At 48.5% G+C, this 22,040-nt stretch overlaps 1 protein-coding gene across 3 annotated transcripts; it reads right to left on the minus strand.

Moving 5' to 3' along the window:
- Positions 1-13,621: 13,621 nt before the first annotated feature.
- Positions 13,622-19,853, minus strand: ADCYAP1 (adenylate cyclase activating polypeptide 1). 3 transcript variants are annotated; one of them, XM_063326662.1, is made up of 5 exons: positions 19,726-19,853; positions 18,277-18,384; positions 16,145-16,279; positions 15,532-15,627; positions 13,622-14,697 (listed from the first exon to the last, which is right to left on the minus strand). In XM_063326662.1, exons 2-5 carry the CDS (start codon positions 18,375-18,377, stop codon positions 14,511-14,513), a joined length of 519 nt encoding a protein of 172 aa, XP_063182732.1. In that variant the 5' UTR covers positions 18,378-18,384; positions 19,726-19,853; the 3' UTR covers positions 13,622-14,510. The 3 variants fall into 3 exon arrangements, with proteins under 3 accessions (XP_063182732.1, XP_063182730.1, XP_063182731.1); XM_063326660.1 differs by lacking the exon at positions 19,726-19,853 and adding an exon at positions 19,348-19,422; XM_063326661.1 differs by lacking the exon at positions 19,726-19,853 and adding an exon at positions 18,676-19,402.
- Positions 19,854-22,040: the final 2,187 nt, after the last annotated feature.

The following is a 22,040-nucleotide window of genomic DNA, read 5'->3' on the forward strand; positions in this document are numbered from 1 at the left end:
TATTTACTCCAATAAGAATGATACGTAAGTACACATAGAGATAAACAGATACGTGCAGATGTGTCTGCATTTACCTCACAGAAACTGCTGCTAGGAATATTTATAAAATAAAGAAGCATAAACCTTCATTCTTGAACAGTGACAGATATACCTGATAATATCCAGCAACTCCACTGGTCATTGAAATGCTGAAGTATATTTTTGCCTGTTGACACGTTTCTAAAATAGGGTGAAAAATTAAATGTTAAAAATAGAACGTATAAACATTATTGACCTGCAAACAAAAAGGAAGGTTAAATCCACAGGGTTCAGAGACAGTACAAAGACCTGATGATACTTTGCAGATACAAAAGCAGCTCATATTTCTAAAGTCAAACCCTGAAAAATGAAGTCGATAACTCTATGCATCTTCAGTGCTATATATTTAACTACATAGGACTAAGGACCAGCAGTAACACAGGCAATAGCATATGGGAATTGCAGTTGCTTACTACTGCAAGTTTTAAAACAAAGTGACTTCTGAAACAGTTATTAGCTACAGAAAGCATTTCTGAAGAATTAAAGTACAGCAGTAACAATATAATAATACATAGCTGGTTTTCAGCTATCTCCCAAATGTCTTCTATTTCTCATAGAAGGCCTCAGCAGAGAAAAATGGGAAATATTAAAAAAAAAAAAAAAAAAAAAACCACGCATGAATTTTTCCTACCTTTCTCCAAATCTTCTGGTTACAGAAGGCTTTTTCCTCCAACTCACTTCTTCATACAAGTAGTAATATGATTCTACAATCTAACAAACATCCTTTGAAAGAAGACATTACTCGGGAGAAAAGTTAACTTGCAGTTCAAGCACAGCCAAAGCGACATTCTGCTCCTCTGCTCCTTCGGGGACACCAGGTTATTAAAGATCACCCTGACTTTCTCATGGGCAAGCAAGTGGCCAAACATGCAATGGGGGGAGCACTAGGATGTTACCCCCATTTCCTCAGCTCGCAGCTTAATCACTGTCTTCTGCCTGATGCTGTGTCCTGCAGGGGTAACATCCCTCCTAAACGTGCCTAGCAGATGACACCGTGAAAAGTAAGTAGGTGAGGTAACCTCTAGGTTGTGGATCCTGCCAAACAGCCAAATGTTTGGTTATGTCAGGACTTTAGGTAATCAAGGGGACGCCTGACCACAGAAAATTGGTGTATGTTACCAGGAGAAGGAGAGACACCAGTGAACTTCAAACATCTGTACTGCTGAGTGAGAGGTACATGAACACAGTGCTGTCGCAGGCACCAAGCCAAGTCTTCCTCCTGGTGGCTCCAGCCCTCAATGTCAGGTGTAGGATACACCTACCAACAACCTACAGAGCTAATTTATCATGACAAGCACAATGATCCAGGAGCAACAGCTGCCCGGCAACTTGTCCCTGCTTTCACTCAGATCAAAGAGACAAGTTGCTTGTTAACAGCAAACCTGTGTCATTTATACTTATTAAGCCTAAAATTCAAGATCTAAAATAGGATCTGCGCAGTCTGTGCAGAGTTAGAATACTCGATATGAGTGGGTGCTGCATGAGCTCTTTGTAGAGCACAACCTGAATTGTAAGGCTAAGTTTGGTTACTCTTTGTCTTTCCTGTTGAGTAGCACATACACCCCAGGGCCACTCGCCCTCCCTCTGGACTTTTGGCAAAGGCATCGGGACACCCCTGCAGCAATGATCCACCGAGACGGTTTACAGGTTTCCCTGCTGAGACCTCATTAAACTGAATAGCGTTCATGCCTGATATCATTCTACATCAATGTCCGCATTAAAGCACCACCTGCAAGTGCTCATCTGCTGCATTTGCACGTGGCTCCCAGCCCCGCGAGGCCACAGCGCGACAAGGAAGCCCCAGTGAGCTCTCCCCTCTCTTCCGCTGACCATGAAGACTGGGGGTTTGGCAAAGAGTTTTTTGAAAAGTTTTACCGCGGATGGAAGGAGAGATTTCTTTCACAGGCCGCTCCACGTGCAGACTGAGAAGGAGAGGAGAAGGCCTGGTCGCTGCGAGGCTGGTGGGGGGGTGCAAGTAGCTGTGGGGGCTGCGGAAAGAGACCTGGTTTGGAGCTCACATCATTGCTACTGTTACTCCCAGCAGAGACAGAACTCATAATTCCCTCCTTTCTCCGCTAAAACTCTTGAGAAAATGCTCCCCAGCTCCTTAAAAAAATAATCTGCTGGCTTTCTGCTGGCTTGGAAACATAACAAAACCCCAGCACTCGACCTAACCTCAATGTATGTCACTTTTGATATGAATTCAACCTTCTTTTCCACCCAGGATTATACACTCATTACAGAAGGAAGTCCACTCTGTGGCCAACTTGGTTTTTCCCATGGTGGTTGGTACAAGGTACTCAACCAGGCAATGGATCTGTCAGCAAAAGACAATTTGATTTGTCTGCTTCCCGGTCAGAATGGACCCCAGCGCCAAAGCATGGCTCCTTGCCAGACCAAATCGTTACCTGTTGTTTTCCCTGGCCATGTTGCCTGTGGTACCAACGGACTTTGCTGGTTGGATCAAGTCCTCTTTCCTGGAGGTACCCTCTTATTCTGTAACACTATTTCCCTCTTTGAGCCACAGCACAGAGCTCCTGCTGAATTCATGGAGTCCTGCTTGCCTTTGCTCATGATCATTAGGGACTCTCCACCGTGGAACGTGCCCTGGTGGCAGTGCAAGTGGAAGCATCGCCAACGTGGAATTGTTTCTCATCATAGGGGGAAGGACACAGCCTGTTATTTTTATCTTTATAAACCCATATGGACATCTTCAGCTCACCAGATAATTTTTTTCTGATTAAGGCAGACAGACTCTAACACAACCCCGCTGGCTTATGTCTTTCACTGCGATGCAGAGCATCTTAATTCCAAGTGTTAGTGGTCAGAGCCAGGCAGCAGCATTTCCCTGCCCCTTTCGCATTCCTACGGCAATGAGCCTGGGCTGATTGCTCTGCATGCAGAAAGCCACCGAAAGCCAGAGGGAATTCTGTACTTGAAAGTGTTTCAGCCATGGAATGCAAGCAAGCACCAGCAGCAGCTCTCGATGAGCTTCAAAGGAGTAATGGGTGCATAGCATATCTGATGAACAAATGACATAAGACATTCTTTGGGTATTCCAAATCTTGGCAGGTATTTTAGCAGTATCTCTTTTTCCCTAGGTGGTAATGCTATCGTTTCTGTACAACTGGGTGTGTATACACATGAAAAAGCGAGCTGTTCAAAAGAAAAACAATTCAAGTTGTTGACCAAGCTGGTGAAAGTCTCACACTGGGTGAAAAATTATCTGGTTTCTTTAATGTTTCGGTGTAATCACTGCGAGTTCTTAGTCAAGTTGCTGAACCAGCTAAAGCTAATATTCAAATACACAGCTTTGTATCACAAAAGCATACTGAAACACTGCTTGATTTACTTGTGGTTAGTTGCAAGAAATTCAGTCCTAAATTTCAAACTCAGACATTGGAGCAATACAGATAGCATGACCAAGTTATCATACAATGCTTTCTCATGGTGCTTGTTCCAGAGGCATTGTTGTAGAAACAGAAGTCAGAATGCTCCTGATACATAAAAAATAGCTGCACTGGGTATAAACACAAAGTGAAATAACTTGTAAGTCATAACAAGAAATTTTAAAAAGCTCTAAATTTTAAAGAAGGCTGGAAGAATGGACAGGAAAGAATAGCTCAGATAAGATGTGGCGTTTTTAATGAGCTGTGACTTTTCCATAGCCTCCAACAACTGCCAACACGTGTCCTGCCTGGGAATATATAAGAAATGATACTTTGACTATAGATACTCAGAGTCTTCAGGGGCACTTATGCATATAACAATGTCATTTATCAAATAGCAAGAGCATATAGAGCATCAATTAAAATGGGAAATCCATTGCTAAAATAAAGTTTAAAAAAAAAAGTGGATGTAAAAAGGGAGCCACCAAATCGATGGAGGTCCACCTGGTCTGTTAACAGTCATTAAAAGGCAGCTTACTGCGTAGCAAGTCCTTAATTTAATGACGGTCAGATGCTCTTTTCGGCAAAGACAGTCCTTCTGCATGCCCTAATTTTTAAAATTTTCTTAAACTGCTGGTCACCACGAGAAAGGCTGCTGGGCTAGCCTTTGCCTGGTCCATATGGTTGCTCTTAAGCTCTTGCAATTCGAGCTGAGCAGGAAAGTAGTCAGCCCCTATTTCTCACAATTCAAAAGTGGTAGGACCCAAGTTCGTCCCCTCTGGGGGGGCAGAGACCCCTAATGTCTCTGCATGGTGGGTACACCAAAGCCTGCGGACACCCTCTGCTCCTGCCTCGCACTCCGAGGTTGTGCCTGCCTGATCCACATGCAGGTGCATGGACAAGCCATTTAAAGGCTATTTTTCCGCCTGACATCTACCTATAGCAGGGGAATCTAACAAAGTCCCGCTGATTTGTGTCTTCGCTGTGATACCAAGCATCCTAATTCCAGGCAGAAGTGTTTCGCTGCGGAGTCAGAGGACACATTATACCCCTTTTATCAGTACACAACCCCAGTCATATGTATGCCCACAGGAAGAAACGTTTCCCAGGCAGAGAATGACTCAGACTAGGTCAAAGCAGAGATGTAAGGAGAGTGGAGAAAAGTGAACAGTAACTGCAGTTTATAAAAGGTGGCATTTATCTTACCAGAGTGACAGCTGCTCACTGTGAAGTTACAACGAAGTATTGTGATTTCTCTGACTCTGAAGCCCACCCTTTAGGAACCACTGATCTGGAATATGAAAAGACTGCACATGCTGAAAAAGTCATCTTTAATAAGACAGGGTCAGATGGTGATCAAGCTCGCTCACATTCAGTGGCATTTTCCTTCTGCTTGTGGCCCCATTGACATTAACACCATCATTATTGGTAAAATAAGGCCGAATAAAGTGCAGCTGCAGTTGCACTCCTGTTGGCTGCTGATAATTGATAATTAATAGATTCCAATAGATTTCAAAATTTTTATTTTCTCTGAAAGCCCAGCTTTACTGGACAGTAAGAACAGTTTGGGGTTCCCCTGGTAGGACTCTTATAATGACCAGGTTATCTAATTTATTTTACAACCCCAGCCCATGGTACCTGCCGCTGTGTTAGGGCTCAGGAGCGTGAGCTGCAACAACTATCAGGCATGAAGTTGACTCTTTGTTTATAAGATTAAACAATGACTAAGCTTAGCAAAAAGCATAAACAGTGGTGTAATAAGGCTGTCATTGCAGTATAACTAGAATGAAATGGAACTGTTATAAAACATAACTGCATTTTATTATAGCAAAGTCAAACGCAATCAGAAAACTGCTTCCTTTCAGTATAAATGTTGCACCTGTCTGCGTACAGCATGCTACACAAAGTCCCCGATTTAATCACCTCTTAGCTGTGGCATGACTCTTCCCTGATGCAAAACACAGCAATGCACCCAACCAGCTAGGAAAACCAGAAATCATAAAACAACCGTAGTCTGAAAGAGTCTGGCCAATCTTCCTTAGTTTTTGTGTATTTATTGGCCCAGGGGAAAAATAGATAAAATCTATAGAAGCTGTACAAAACCAGACTAACCATTCAATTTATATCAGAGATGGGTTGTGCCTTGTAATACCTATCTGTCAGACCGTGCTGGGGAGACATGCCACGAGAGTGGAGAGGAATGCACAAGGCTCTAACCCGTGTTGCACAAGAAGAGCATCTCGGGCCTGGTGCAGAGGAGATGGGCTCGTGACCCGGCCACAGCCTGTTTATGGAAAAAGCGCGCTGGTCTTCCCTTGTTCTGGCCATGAGTTTGTTTTCAGAGGCACCTATTAGAGGGGCAACGAGCTGGATTTCACACAAATTATGGTGCCCCATAACCATCATGATTCCCTTGGTATGGCAGGAGTCATTGACACACAGAAAGTCTCCGGAGGAAAGAAAGAGGAAGAGAATGACTATGTGTGGCCAGCAGGACTAGGGAAGTGATCGTCACCCTGTACTCAGCACTGGGAGGCCCCACCTCAAGTACTGTGTCCAGTTTTGGGCCCCTCACTGCAAGACAGACATTGAGGTGCTGGGGCGTGTCAAGAGAAGGGCAATGAAGCTGGTGAGGGGTCTGGAGCAGAGGTCTTAGGAGGAGCAGCTGAGGGAGCTGGGGTTGTTTAGCCTGGAGAAAAGGAGGCTGAGGGGAGACCTTATGGCTCTCTGCAACTACCTGAAAGGAGATTGTAGAGAGGTGGGGGTCAGTCTCTTCTCACAAGTAACAGGGGATAGGACAAGAAGAAATGGCCTCAAGTTGCACCAGGGGAGGTTTAGATTGAGTATGAGGGAAAAATTTCTTCACCAAAAGGGTTATCAAACATTGGAACAGGCTGCCCAGGGAAGTGGTGGAATCATCATCCCTGGAGGTATTTAAAAGCTGGGTAGGTGCGTTGCTTAGGGACATAATTCAGTGGTGGTTTTGGCAGTGTTAGGTTGATGGTTGGACTTGATGATCTTAAAGGTCCTTTCCAACCTAGACAATTCTATGATTCTATGTACATTTTTATAGCGGGCAGGTAGCAACAGAGGTTGGGCCGGGTGGGCTGTGTTGGGCTGGCCTCGCTTGGCTTTGCTTAGTTTGTTTCCTTGCAGCTGGGGAACACCTCATTGCTCAGGTATCACTTGAACAGACCTCATGTTTTTCTTTTATGCTTTTTTAATCTTAGCTCTCCTGAAACAGAGATGTCACAAGGTAATATTTGCAAGGTCATGAGGTAACCTGATTTTAAAGCCTCAGATCAGCTCATTAAATTGAACTCACTGATTTATCATACAAGACCAGAGTATCAAGGATACATAAAAAATCAAGTCAGAAAAGAAAAGAAAGACTCTGGGAAGAAAGTTTCTTCTTTTCTTTTTTTTTTTTTAATGCACTAAGAATGTTTGAGAAAAGCAGAGATGTAAAGGGAAAAACTTGGAGCCAGAAGATCCAAACTTCCCCTTGATTCTAAACTTAGCTCAGCCACTGGCCCACCGTGCAGATGACTCACTGCACTTCCTTGAACTTAAATCATTCGTCTTACAAAACTTGTTAAAGAAAGACGTCAGTGTAAATTAGATGTTGTGTCTAAGTTTAGCTATGGCCAATACATAAATATTGGAACTTTAATGCGTTATCATTTTTGTCTGATGTAGAAATATGTCTTTATACACATATGCATATATAGAGAGAGCAAGGGAGAGAAAGATTTTTTTGCGCTATTTTTACCATTTAATTTACATATATTGTTATTTTGCTGGTGACATAAGAGCTCACAACTGATTAAAAGTTTAACCATTTTCAGAGCAGCCTGATTCCCACACCACCCAAGCACTCTTCATTCTCTCAAACTGTCAGGGAAGTTTCAATCCCATCCAAGCGGTGGGAGCTGAGAGTAAACGTTCGGCATATAACACACATGATGGCTGATTTCTTGTGACACTAATCTCGCTCCTGAGGGAAAGGCAGTCATTTATTCATCACTCTACCACTCAAAAGTAACCATTCTTCTCACCATGGAGATAAATGTCAAAACAGAGATCAGCCATAGGCTGAGTCTGATCTAATCTGTCCAAAATGAATATATATTTAGATCTGTTGTCAAATCTTGAATGGTAAACCCTTTAGCCTGGGCGACTATTTTCTCAGTGTGCCCTCTCCACCTATAAATATACTTACCACATTGGATATACACTAGCAGAGGAGCAAATTAACACTGAAAAAATGGGCAGGATATGAGGCTCACCAACCTTTCAGAAACGTGTAACAAAGGCACATAATTTTCATTACGGTGTCTCTACCCTTTAACATCCATCTGAAATCAGAGGGCCCTTCACTCCCAAGCGCTTGATCCAGCAAACGGGAAAAACAAGCTCCAGCCTGGATGCTTGCTTTAAGGGATCTGTGGAAGACGGCAATGGGAATTCCCTTTCTTGGAAAACTGATCATTCTCAACATTCCTCTCCTTTCTCCAGTTCACACTTACATGTTGAGGATGTCATTTGGGAGGTGTTTGTTCATGCTAAATCCTCTCCCATCCAATTATACCTACGCAGTTCCTCATATCCTGGTACTGAGACGTTGGAGGACACCACAGAAGAACCAGAAGTCCACAGAAGAACCAGGAGTCCACAGAAGAACCAGAAGTGACTGCCATTTTTGTGTCCAACTTCTCTACTTCTTACTGCCATAAATCTCCATGAGGTTCTTTTTGAAGTGCAACACCTGAAATTTATCTCAGAGCCTGAAGAGAAAGAGGTCTTCTCTCTGTGATCCACATGAAGAAATTATACTATTTCAGAGATCAATGCATCTATCTATCTTATCTTAGACATTTCATTATCAAAGTTGTGAAACAAACACTCTTGTATAAATGGCAAACATAGGATGCTTGTCTCCACTGCTTGTAAATTGGCATATTTCTGGTTCTTAAATACCCTTGTTCAAAACTAAATACCATTTTGAGGCTTGCATAAGCCCTATCAACAGCCAGTTAACTAATTTTTGCAAAATTCTACCTTAGCAGTTCAACCACGTTACCTCTAATGCATCAGGTACTACTTCTCTTCTCTGTGGATTCCAGGTAAGTATCTGAGCCATGGTCAGTTTTAGCAAAAAGTACTTCCAGACATCCCATGTGGGTCTAGACTGAATGGGCCCTCAGCTACACCGGGATGGGATTGCTTCTAGGAACCGAAGTGCAAAAGAAGGAAATCTGGCCAACAGCCTGCTACGAGTCATTCTGACTTGCTCTGTCACAGGATTTGCACTTAGACTGGGACAAATCCTTTTCTGGCATAATTACACAGACCTGCACCAGAGACGGGTTGGGCCCATCTATCACAATGCACAAATGAGATTGCTGTAATGGGTCTGCTCTTTCTAAAGATGACAGGGATGGGTGCCAGGTGACAGCAGAGATGAGAAGGAAAAAATTGTGTTATAACACAACTTAACACAAAGTAGTACAAAATAGGAAGCAAGAACAATGGTGTCACTTCCAGGCCAGGGCCCCTGTGCATGTGAAGTAGTCATCCAGAAAAGAAGATAGGTGTGGGAAATGGTTATGAACGGATCGTGATCTCCCAGCATGATGAAATGGCCAAGAGACAAAATGCGACCCTTTTTAGCAATGAGCAGCCCCTGAGGAAGAAGAGGAAAGTTACTGCTTTTTGCCACATCCTTGAGGTGGTCATTGCTGGGTACATGTCACCATTTCTAGTCTCAAGACTTCAGCAAGGATGTTAATAAGTACAAATGGTTCAGAAATAATGCCATCTGTGGAAAACCTCCCTCATGGCGAGCACTTAAAGGTCGACCTTACTACCTCAAAGATAGGACATAGAGGAGGGGAAATCTCTGCCTAAGACTACCTACATGGAGGGGAAAATCTACAGGCATTAGAGGTTCTTCAGCAGGCTACAAATCTCTTGGACTCAAAAATGAGACAAACTGAAACAAGAAACAGAGTGCTAAACTGCCACGTTTGGAAAAACTTATGCAGCAAATTTGCCATTCCTGCGAGTCTTGCAATCAATACTGCTGTCATACAGAACAGCTCACTCAGAAATTAAATGCTAAATGAAGGACTCCATGAAATCCTATGCCCTGTATTACCTAAGATAGAGTAGATGATCATAAGAGTCCCCTCGGGTCTTAAAAATCTATGAGTGTAGTGAAGAGTCTAAGCATGAGGTCCTTAAAATTTTCAGGGATGTGCTTTTCCTGAAGGTTTTTCTGGAAGAAAGACTAAATGTTTTAGCCTGGAACTGGAAATTAAGCTGCGAAAGTATCTAGTAACAAGCCCCCAAAAGATAAAACTCCCTCCTGATTTTCTGTTTTCCTTGACTCTAGATGGAAATGTATACAGCCGATAGACAAGCTTTGTTTTTTGAAGAAGGCTGAAAGCCTCATGGAGGGGAGGTCACCACCCTCACAAGCAAATCTTATGAAAGGCAGATGCTGGCCACAGCTGGGTTTACACCAGGGCTCTACAGAAATTGGTTCTTTCAGGCTCTTCTGGTTCTGATGCTCTGTGACAGATGCGGAGTTGCACCATGTTTCTGAAGGCTGGAATCTGGAGCAGTCTGTCCTGCTCTGTTCAGCCTCCTTTACTAAGCGGAGTTTGTCACTTTGACTGAATGTCGGGAGGTTTTTATAATGCAGGGCTCCAAAATCATGTCTTGTCTAGTCATTCTTATTTCCTCAGCCGGCTTTCTCCATTTCTGCTGCTAGTCGCATAGCAGCATGCAGAACATCAGCAATCCCCAGAAAACTCATGTTATAGGACTCAGTATTGCACATTGTCCAAGCATATCATTTCAGATGGCAGTTTAAATCACTGGGAATAGAGCTGAGCTTCTTCGTGAAATCATATTTGATTTGGTAAAGAGGAATTTCAGCAGAGCGAGGCTAGGACCATCTCTATGTCATTTACAGCAGAATTTCCATCTTCTGTACAACTTCAACAAGTGCCAGGACTTGATGAAGAAGACCTTATTTTTCAGGCAGACCAATCCCAAGTTTTCTCCTTTATCTACCAAGGTCTTCAGCTTGGATCTCTTTCCACGTTTGCAATTTAGATGGGCTTCAATTGAATGTGGTGTGATTATATGTATGAGCACTGCACAATTACTGAATAAACCTAACAGGAATTTTTTTGGCTGTATGCTGCCTTTGGGAAACGGTGACTTGATTTTCTTTTGCTATCAGACTGAGAAACCATCGTCCTCTCCCCCTCCCCCCAATAGGTATTTGTTTGCATTATTCTCTGACCCAATCTGCATTTAATCAGGACTTTTATCTCGCTTTGCACTAATTCCTAACACATAGCACTAAGCCCACCAGCTTTCTAAGTTCTCTCAGTGTCTTCCAGTCAGTGAAATGCTGTTGTTGAAACTAGCCTGGAAGGTGAATTCGTGGCAGAGAGGATATGACCGGTCTGTTTCAAATCCTGGATTTAAGAGTTTTGAAAAATAAATTGCTAGGAAATTGTCATTTAATTCCTGTGCTTTAGTTTTTAATTGTATGCTTTTAGAAGGAAATGGAGTTCAGTTTAAACTAAATTGCTGTTACTTTCCAACATACTGGAATGAAGTCCCTGAGCTACGATAAAAATAATAAACGTAAGCAGCTATTGCTAAACTAAAGTGAAGATTAAAGGTCGGATATCCTGACCTCCGGGTTGTGCCGACAAACCACCCTGCCTGTCTGTGCTTTTTCGTTGTAGCCACCAATTACCCTGTAAAATCTGAGTAACTCTTTGTTGTGTTGTAGTATCGTTTTTTAGGACAGCCCAGTACTTTTTTAATCCAAAGAAAGATGCTGCCGTTGCCCAAGCCCGGTGATGCCGGGAAGCGCATTATCACATACAGAACGTTCATTAAAAGCGGATTAGGTGAAGATCTCATCAAACATACCGATTCCGCTTAAAATAAACGGCTTCTAAGCACAGGAATTGTTAGAGGAATGGGCGATAGGCATCGACCGGTTTGGTTTGCATATTTTCAGAGAGTATTATTGAGCTGGCGTGTGTGGAACCAGGCTCTTTACTTCAGTTTTGTTTAGCTTACTGGAACAGAGCAGTAACCGTCGGTAAAAATGTTAGAGGTTATTCGATGATAAAATGTGGAGACTTAATAAAAAGATATCCCAGGCATGAAAAGTTAGAACAACGCTGCTTGAAAATGAACTAATTAAAAAAAAATAAAATTAAATGAAATGCAGCTTTCGCTGCAGGTTCTAGTGTTCTCTCCCCCAAACATTAGACGAAATTGCATTGTTTACAAAAATTTATTAATACAAACTTTACACACTTTATATAACAGTTATCAAATTCCTAGTTATAGATATCATGTGTGTAATAATACTTTGTTTAAGTTCTTTTTATATTCATTTGCACACAAAATAAGTTCTCCAAGACTAACATCTACCTAAACTATGACTGTTATCTCAGATCTGCTCAAATTTTGGTAAGGCTGTTGGCGTTTCTAAAAAAAAAAAAAAAAGAAAAAGAAAAAAAAAAAGAAAAGAAAAAATCATACAAAGGATAATAACCTAGGTGATCACTTCATAATGCTTGCGACTAGCCACTGAACTCTAACGGATAAGGTCTTAAATAAAACGTCAAGAGAGCCCTATGTCATTATACCACAGCCGACACAAACACAGCAAACTCTGCCCATTGCCGACGAACAGAAGTACGACTAAAACGCAAGCCGATGTGTTGCAGCATCGTAGGGCCACTAAAATAGCCATCCGTGTGAACTCGTGGCGATTTTACAAGGTGAAGAGAAGGCACGAAAGCTGCAAACTGCGCCCCGCGTTCCCTCCGCCCCAAGAAACCCGCAACCGGCGGCGGGACGGGCAGCGAGAGCTGCCGCCGGGGGGTGGGGGGGGAGCGGGGGGAGGCAGCCCGGGCAGGCGGTGCCGGCAGCGCCCGGCTCTGCCCGCCCCTCTCTCCTCTCCCCGGCGGCTCTGCCCGGCCGGGGAAGGAGGGTTTCTTTTTAACCCGCGATTATTTTTAATTTTTTTTTTTGGGGGGGTGGGGGGGAGGGGGTTGCTTTCCGACGTCTTGAATGCGGGGCTCGTTTAGTGTCTTTGGAAAGACTCCTCTAAGGTTTTGTGTGGTGAGCTGGAAGGAAGCAGGTACCTACGTGTGTCCTCCTTCTCCAGCTGCCCGGGCGGAGGGACGGGGCCAGCCCCCGGCCGGGGTCGCTGCTGCTTTACTGTCCCCCGGGCGGAAGGTAAGATAGGAGTCCGTACATAGAGAGATGAGGTGAAAATGGTTTATCTCGTTAGAAACCGGACCACAGGTGAACACTACAACATTCTTTTATGACAAAAGTTTGTTTTATGAAATAAATTTTACTAAGCAATAAGCCAGAATGTAGAAAAATACATTTTACCTCCAAACTCAATAAACAAGGAACAAAAACTTTCGTAGTAGTGCATAATTCTTTAGTGGTAGCTACAACAGGGGTTCCTAAACTTGTACAACAAGAGCTTGCATAAAACAGAACAAAGGAGTGAGAGAGCGTTCACAATCTTTTTTTTTTTTTTTTCCCCAAAAGAACATAACCCAAAAAAGGTGACTCAGGTGGGTTAAACAGAGCTCGGAAAAGTGCGAAGAGAGGATGAGAGGCGGGAGGGTCTACAAGAAGAAGAAGAAGAAAGAAAAAAAAATACAAAAAAAAAAAAAAAAAAAAAAAAACAAACAAACAATCAAAGAAAAGAGCAACTCCGACCGAAAAATGCAAAGGCGAGAACCCTGCTCATTACACATGATGAGAAGCATGGACAGCACTGGAGAGTAACACACTGTACTTTGCATCCAGGTCCAGTACCGAGCTGCCCGGGGCAGTTGGGTAGCGGATCGGAGGTGGGATCGCCTCGTCTTCCCTCGGCCCTGCGGCACCGGCTCCGGCTCCGGCCCCGGGGCGCGGCGGGGGCCGCCCCCGCTCACTTCCCCACTCTTCCCAAACGGGTCCTGTCTCCGCTTTCGCTTTGTTCTGCAACTCTGCCCAAACAGCCAGAAGAGCAGTGCACCGGGCTTAGTACTCACTATCCTTGCTGCTGGTTCGGGATTTGAGGGTTGGGGGGTTGCATTTGGCTTCTTTTTTTTTTTTTTGGTTTTGTTCTGAAATTTGGTTGTTGTCGTTTTAACTATTTCTCCCTCCAATAGGCAACAGAGATGCACAATTTGGATCGAGCTGTTGTTTTCACAAGAGAATTATCCTCTAAGCTCATTGTTTGAGGAGACACTAATACAGATACAACTGGAATCAAAGAAAGCAGGAGGGAAAAAAAATAAATCGAAATCTAGAGGAAAGGGTACGCTGCCCCTTCGGAGAGGCTAAAGTGGCAAAGGAGCCTGCCTTGAGACTCACCGGGGGAAGAATCTGCTTCACCAATTTTCCCAAATCATTTTCCTCATAATCCCCTGGGAGCAGGGCATCCTTCTCTATGTACAGTAGCAAATGGTGAAAATTAATGTCCTCGACCCTGTCGCGGATAAAAATACTATCCTTTTAATTTCCATTACAAAAATAGGAGTAATATTCAAAACAATGATTGTCTTTTTTTTCTATTTATTTTATATAAAAACATAAACAGCTCAGGCGAATTCTTGTTCTTGTGCAGGTTTTATATGAAGAATTGTTCTTTAGTATTCGTAGTAGTATTTATATATATATATTTATATATTATATATAACTTAATGATTGGTCCACAAAGTAGATCTGTGCGTTTCTCTAGTGCTTTTGTACAAAAGAAAAACAATATTATTATCAAAATATTCATTTAATGGCTTTACTTCATACATAAATACATGTTTAGATAACACAGGAGCGGTGATTGTTCAGTCAGTTTGGAAATGACTTTTGTTTTTGTTTAGATTTTTTTTTGTTGTTGTTGGGTTTCTCTCTCTCTCTCTCTTTCTCTCTCTCTCTCTCTCTCTCTCTCAGGACTTTGTATACACAGGAGTGGCTGGTAACTCATCGCTACAAATACGCTACTCGGCGTCCTTTGTTTTTAACTCTTTGTTTATACCTTTTCCCCAGGACGGCTGCTAAGTATTTCTTGACAGCCATTTGTTTCCGGTAGCGGCTGTAGCTGTCCGTGAAGATGCCGTCTATGTGCCGCTTGGTCAGCGGTTCCGCCTCGTCCCCCAGGCCGCCGCCGGCACCGCTGCAAGCACCGAGAAGCACAAGCTGCATCAGGCGGGGCCGCTCCGCCCCTCCGCGCCTCTCCGCGCCTCTCCGCGCCGCCCCACCCCACCCACCCCCCGGCCCTGCCCAGCCCCGCGGCGGCCGCTCCCCCCCCCACACCCCCCGTCGCGCAACACGTTTGCGCGGAAGATGCGCGGGGAGACAAAGGCCGCGCCGAAACCCCGCTCCCGACGCGGTGCGCGCAAGTGGCGGCGGCGGAGACAATATCTCCCCGCCATGAATTATTCATTGCGGCAGGGAAAGCTGCTCTCCCCGGGGCTTTATTAACGTGATACCTTCTGCCGAAGGGCGGCGGGTGGCACCCGGCTCGACCCTGCCCCGCCGGCGGCGGGGAGCCCCGCGGAGACCCGCCCGGCGCCTGGGGGTGCGCGGGGCTGCGGCCGAGTCCCCCCCGCTTCAGCCCAGCCCTCGGTCATCGCTTCCGACAGACTGCTCCCCCACACCCACCCGCCTAGCAGACCGGGGAGGCTGCCCAACTTCTTAATTTTAAATCACCCGCTTGCAAAAAAATCACGGACACACATATATACACGCATATATACATATGTATGCCCGAGGATATTAAACCTCCGGGAATGCCTGCGCTGACAGCCGGGCTCACGCCGCTCCGGGAGCGGTCTGGGGGCCGCTGCCAGGGTCGGTTGAGGTTTGGGGAGCCGAACCCCCACTCCGGCAACAAATTCCCAGCCCCGGCCGGGGCAGCTTTGTTCCCTCCGGCCGCGGCCTTTTAAGCGCCTCCGCTCCGGCAGCACCAACGCCCACCGCGGGAAAAGAAAGAGCAGAAATCCCTTACCCGACCCGTTTGGCCATCAGGGAGTGCAGATATTTCCTGGCGGATAACTGGCCCAGGAGTTTCCTGTAGGCTTTGTTGAAGATCCCATCGGCGTGCCTGGGCGGAGGGAAGAGCCCGCGGATGAGCGGCGAGGCCCGGGAGCCGGCTGCGGCGGGGTGCGGGAGCCCGGGCGGCGGCGGTGGCCACCGTCCCTCCCCGCCGGCGAGCGGAGGGCGGCATCTCCCCGCGTCCCCCGGGACCCCTCTTCCCCACCCAGACCCCTCCCCGCCGCACTTGCTCGGCTCGGCGCTGGCTGGGCATTTCTGCTCCGTTTGCGGGAGCATCGCTGAGCCCTACCCGCCGCGGGCGGCTCCCCCGCTCCCTCCCCCGCGCTGCTGGAGGTAAGGCGGCTTTTCCATTTCTTCTAGGCTTTAAACTGGGCACGGGGACCCGGGCAGCGTGGTCGTTTGTTTGGGTTCGGGATTTACATATATACATATATACGTATATATACATATTTGGTTGCTGTTAGCTTGTTGGGTTTTATTATTTTTTTTTCCCCCAATCGGCTCGGCCAGACCCGTTTTGCTCCCGGCTCCAAATTCACGCCTGACACCCCGCGAGCTGCAGTCACCTCTTTTCCGGTGGGTAATACAAGGTGTACATCTCGCCGATCACGGAGGACGGATTCGCTATACCGAGGGGCTCGTGGTCATAGGCGAAGTCCGGCAGGGTGTTCCCGTCCTCGTCGTAGACTTCATCCTCCAGCCTGGCAACGAGAGTAGCGAGGGCAAGGAGTCAGCCGGGCTCGCCGGGGCCCTCCGCTCCGCTCCCCGCCGCCGGCTCCCGGCTGCCTCGGTGGCCGCCCCCCGGCGGAGCCGACCCGGGCGCCCCGGGAGCCCCGTCCGTCTGCCCCCATCCCCTCCCTGCGCCCGGCCGCTCCCCATCCCCGCCCTCCGCCTCCTCTGCGGGGCTGGACCACGGGGGAGGGAACACACCCGCCGTCAGACGTGTTCCCAGAAAAGCCTCAAAACATCCCCCCACCACCACCCCCGTGTCCCCGTCCCGGCCCCCTCCGGCCCGAGAAACAGCCCCTCTCTGCCACAGCCACGGCTGGTGCTTCCCGAGCGGAGCGCAGGCAGGCACAGCCGTGCAGGCTGCCGCACACACACGCGCACACACACGCGTGTGCGTGTGCCAGGGGCTGGGCGGGAGCCAAGCCGCCTCCCCGGCGGGGACGGGGCGGTGAACGGCAGCCCCCGCCGCCGGGGCCGGGGCCGCGCCCCGCTCCTCCCCGCAGCGCCCGCCGGGCCGGGGGGGGGTGGGTGGGTGGGGGCTTCGCCTGGTGGTGTTTTTCGTTGAATGGTGCCTCTGCCCTTTGAGATCTCGCCAGTTTTGTGTCCGCCCCCCACCCCAGCTTCCCTCCCCCCTGCTCTCTGCCTCCCTCTTTGCAGTACGATGTAGGTCATTGTACGTTACAGGCAGCTATTTTTGTCTGTGAGCTTTAGCGGAGGTATTAATAATAGATGCCGCTAAAGTGTTTCACTCCTGCTAATTCAGGCGCTTGAATAGAGAGAGCCAGGTTGCTGCCGGCTAATGGCCCCGCAGGCCACCGAGCCGGCTACCCCGCAGCCCCTTTGCCTGGGGAGGGGAGGGAGATGCTCTCAGCCGTCCCCGACACCTCGTAGCCCCAGAAGGGACACCCTCTTCGGACAGCCCTGCGCGCCTGGCATCGAACCCCCCTCACAGCTGAGCCGCACAGCGGTGACCCCCGTAGGGCACCCCGGCATAGAGCCAAGCGCCGGTGGGGCAGGACAACAGCACCAAAACTCCCCCCAAGCCAAGCAACACCGGTGGCCCAAGCAGGCTACGAGCAGGGTGGGACCAGGCTGCCCGCGGCCGTCCCGGACCGGGTGCCCTGCGCTCCCCCCCCCCCGCCCCGCCACGTCCCAGCATGGGAAATTGTGCCGACGCCTGTGAGGGTCACCCCACTCTCGCCCCAAACACAGAGGGGGCCAAAAGCCCCCGGCTGCCAGGTGGAAAGGGACAGCACCGGGCATCAGTCTGCGCTGGAGCCCAGGCAAGACAACTCCGAACAGACACAAACAAACAAACAACCTTGTGCCAGCCGCTCTCCCCCTTGAGAAGGGGGGTCGTATACAGACAGGTAAACAGGGGAAGAGACTGAATTCCCGTCAACTCCACTGCTGCTTACACGAGCCATGACAACCTTCGCATGCTTGTAGCCAACGGTGCCCCCACCACCACCCCCCGGTCCCCCTGCCCCGGTACGGGCAGGCGACTCTCGTCACCCTGGGCGAGCTTGCGGGCAACTGAAAGCGGCCGGTAAAGCGCCGGGACCAGTGCAGGGGAGGGGGCAGGCGAAGGGGGGGTAGCTGCTGGGAACCGACGAGATGCTCCGGGACCTTGGCCCGCTCCCACCGAGACGCAGCAGAAGCAGCCTCCCCACCCTCCGGCCCCACCGCGCCGGGATCCCGGGGAGCGGTCCCGGGGGAAGCCAGTGCTCCAGATGGAGGGGGGGGCACGACGACGGGGGGACATCCCCCCCGCCTGACCCTTCCGGCGGCTCCTCTCCCAGGGCGGAGGGGGTGGGCGCACAGCTTAAGTGGAGGGTTTTTTTTGATGAGTCCCCCCCCGTCCCCTTCCACTTTCCTCCCCGATAAGATTCCCCTGCCCTTAGCAAAGCCGAGGCAGCGGGGGCCTGAAGGGGTCCCGGCGGAGCCCCCAGGCGGGGGACGGACTTACCTGAGCGCCGGGTACTGAAGTCCGGCCGCAGGTGAGCAGTAGACGCTGCAGTGCATTATTATGCCATAGACCAGGAGTGCTAGGATCGCTTTGCTACACATTGCCACTCTGTGCGGGAGGGAAAGGAAAACCGCTGTCAAAAAATTAAAAAAAAAAAAAAAAAGCGAAAAAAAAATCACCCCACGACCCACCAAGCCCCCGGCCGAGCCTGCGGAGGAGGGAGGGAGCGCGGCTCCCTGGGGGCAAGTGCTCTGGGCAGCTGGATGCCGGCGCGGAGAGGTGCGGAGAAGCGCGTAGCGGTGCCCGGCGCGGAGCGCTGCCGCCGCCGCCCGCCCCGTCGGTGCCCGCCCGCCCCGAGAGCGCTGCGGAAAGACCCGGTGAGCCGCTTCGTGTCCTTACCATTAAACTCTAAACACCCGGCACTAAGAGCGTTTGTCTGCGAAACTAAAAGGGCAGGTCTTTAAAAAAAAAAAAAAAAAAAAAAAAAAAGAAGAAAAAAAGACCCCTCAAATGGGGGTAAAAATAGAGCTGTCTCCCAAGTTGCGGCCGAAAGGAGTTAAAACCCTCGTGGCATCGCCTCTCCGATGGGCAAAGGACCCGCGGGATGAAGAAGACGCAAAAGCAGCAGTTAGTTGTTTGCTGGTTTTAGGGGAATCCACTCCAAAAAGAAAAAGGGAGAGGGTGGGGGGAATTAAAGAAAAAGATAAAGGAAAAAAAGTTTGCGGGTAGCAGCACAGATGTGGAGTGGAGTCTGCAAGGGAAGGGAGAAAGAGGGATGGAGCGAGATGTCGCCAGAGAAGGGAGCGCAGGGGAAGGGGGAAGAGAGCGAGCGAGCCCGGGAGGGAGCGGAGGCGGGGAGCCGCGGGCTGGCTGCGTGCGATGTTGTCTTCCCCAGATCTCTCCCCTCACTGAGCGCCTTCAGCCTTCTCCTCTTCTTCTCTTCCTGCTCGGTGGCTCCAAACTTGACCAGCCTTCCGCAGCCTTCCGTCTGATACGCAATTAGCAACAAAATCTTTGCAAACACCCCGCTTCAGCAAGAGCCCTCTTCGTAAACATTTGCCTGCTTGTTACCTTAGAGGACGGGCAATATTGTTTGTTGCCCCCGTGGTGGTGTCCGGATTTTTATTCATGAATCAAATGCCTTTTTTTTTTTTTTTTCCCCCCCAGTCACGTAATAATCGGGTATCAGAAAAGACGTCACCACCCCAATTCCTCAAGGAACACAGTTCTGTGTCGTCCTCAAAGATGAGCTTATCAGGAGTCATAAAGCTTCTCATAAACACCAACTCACGCTTCCTCCCCTCCCTCCCCCCCCCAAAAAAAAGGGAAAAAAAAAAAGGAAAAAAAAAAACAGATGCAACTAAACCAACAACCAAACAGCAACACACAGAAAAACCCCACAACCTATCCCACAAACCTAGAAGGATGCTCGCCGCGGTCAAGTTTTACCTGCCGTGGGAAGGGACCAGGAGGCGGAGGAGGGCGATTTGTGGGGGAGGGGAGGAAGCGGGGGTCCCCGCACTTGTCGTGCATCCCCGCGGCTTTGCTCCGCGTCTCTCCGCGGGGCCAGCTCACCCGCACCGGGGTCCGGGACCGCCGCTGGGCGCGGGCCCGCGCGGAGCCGCCTGGCGCGGAGCAGCCCCGGCGCGGAACCCTCACTTCCATGGAGATTTTGGGGATAGGAATGCCTTTTTTTTTTTTTCCTGAGCCCCCTCTTTTTCTTTTTTTTTTTTTTTTTCCTTTTAAAGATTGTTAATATTGTTCTCATTACGCAAGGGTCCCCCCCCGGGGAAACCAGCAGCGCCGTAATCGCTCCGCGTGTGCCGCAGCCGCAGGGCGCAGGGGACGGGCCCCCCCACCCCGGGGGCGCTGGGGGTCTCCTTCTCCCTTCCCCCCCTCCCCGTCCAGCCCCTTGGCCCGACCCTCTCCCCTCCCCGCCTTGTGCAGAGACAGACGTGCGACTCGCAGCGCTGGGCAGAACGGGAGGGGAAAGGAACGCCATGGGCGGGGGGGGGGGGAAGGAAAAAGGAAAAAAAAAAAAAAGTTGATTTGCCGGAGGGACTGGGAGGGAAATCCCTTCCCTGGGGAGTTCCCCGCCGCCAGGATTATTTTCCCCCAAGTGATGCGGCGAGCGCCGGGCGCGGACCACCGTCCGCGGCGATTGCGCTCGTCTGCGCGTCCCCACCTCCCTCAGCGGCCGAAAATCAGCCCTTCATTTTCGAGAATTACCCAAAGAAATACAGGCTGCAGGAGCCATTACTGCACATTTTAATTATTGGGATCATAAGCAGAGAGTTCAGGAAGCAGCAATAATTTAGTTCTCCTGTTTCCTATTTGAATGGGTTTGGTGTAACACGCTCAGATGAGTTATTTGAGCCCAAATCGATTTCTCAAAAAAAACAACAACAACAGAAAACGCACCATACAATTACGTTCCTATTACGGGCATTTCAGGTTTCCGTTATTTTCCGGAGATAAAGCAAACTCAACGCGAATGAATTATTCCCGTAGAAATGACCACCGACGCGATGCCGGGGCTAAACGGGACAGGACGCAGCAGGACTCTGTCCCGGTTGTCATTCCAGTTGTCGGGCGTGTGGGACCGGGAAGGGTCCCCGGTAGAAGAAAGGGAACGGCGCGATGGGCTTCCCCCGCTGGCGCAGCGCCCGCCGCTCCCCGCGCTCCGCGGCCGCGGAGCGCGGGGAGCGGCGGGCGCTGCGCCAGCGCGGATCGTCTGTGAGCGGAGGGCGCCACCTAAAGAACAGGAAAGAAATAATAATTATAAAAAAAACAAAAAAAAAAAAAAACAAAAAAAAACCAAACTACTTTCAGCTACTTTTTTATTTACACCGTCTCATTTCCTCTCCTCCCTTCCCACTCTTCCCACCTCCTTACAGAAAATACCGGGATGCCTGAACTACCGGGCATCAGCATCACAGAGAGACAGATTTCTGTAAAAAGAAAAAAAAAAAAAGACCCGAAGCTCCAGACACCACGTAAGGGGCCCGGTGCCACCCTGGTGGCACTGCACAGGCAGGAGCGATGTCAGGACGGTTTGCACAAAAAAAGCAAAACCCCACAGCTTCTAGGCTCTCGCTGAGGGTGAGTAACTCACATGATTCATGCCAATAAAAGTCTCACGGCATCTCGGTCTACTTCACTGGTGTGTGTGTGTGTGCATGCACGACGTGAATACGCGTAAGACATGATTGCGGTTTAGGCTGAATAAGTAAAGGTTTAAATCTGGTCTCCACATATAAGTAAATTTCTAGATAACTCTGTCATTTCAAGGCTGAGAGGGACTGAAGGTTTATAATACTTGCCTCTAAGGCAAACTCCTAAGGCAGCATCTGAAGAAAAGTAGGTTTTTCACTGGCAGAATTTCCTTCATCTTTCTCCTACCAGCTTAAATTAGACCTTTTAATTTACCTGACTATGCTATTTTAAATATCTATTTTATTAACTAGAGCATTATAATTCTATAGATATTTCTAGGGGAGCTTACATCCTCTGAGCCTTGTTAAGCCTGACCGGGACTGACTGCTCTGAAACCCACTGCCATAAGTTTAATTCAAGGAATGTACTTTATCATGTACCATAATGAGTATCTTTTCCACTCTTCAGAAAACCTCTTTTTTTGCATAATTATCCATATTTCTATAAAAAAATACCATGAGTAATCTATCAAACTGTCAGGAACTTTATTGGTCCATAAAGCTGGATGATATCTCGTGCACATTTGTCAGATGTCCAGCCACTATATT

The sequence above is a fragment of the Chroicocephalus ridibundus genome, chromosome 2 (genome assembly GCF_963924245.1).
Source record: "Chroicocephalus ridibundus chromosome 2, bChrRid1.1, whole genome shotgun sequence".
NCBI classification, from domain to species: Eukaryota; Metazoa; Chordata; class Aves; order Charadriiformes; family Laridae; genus Chroicocephalus; species Chroicocephalus ridibundus.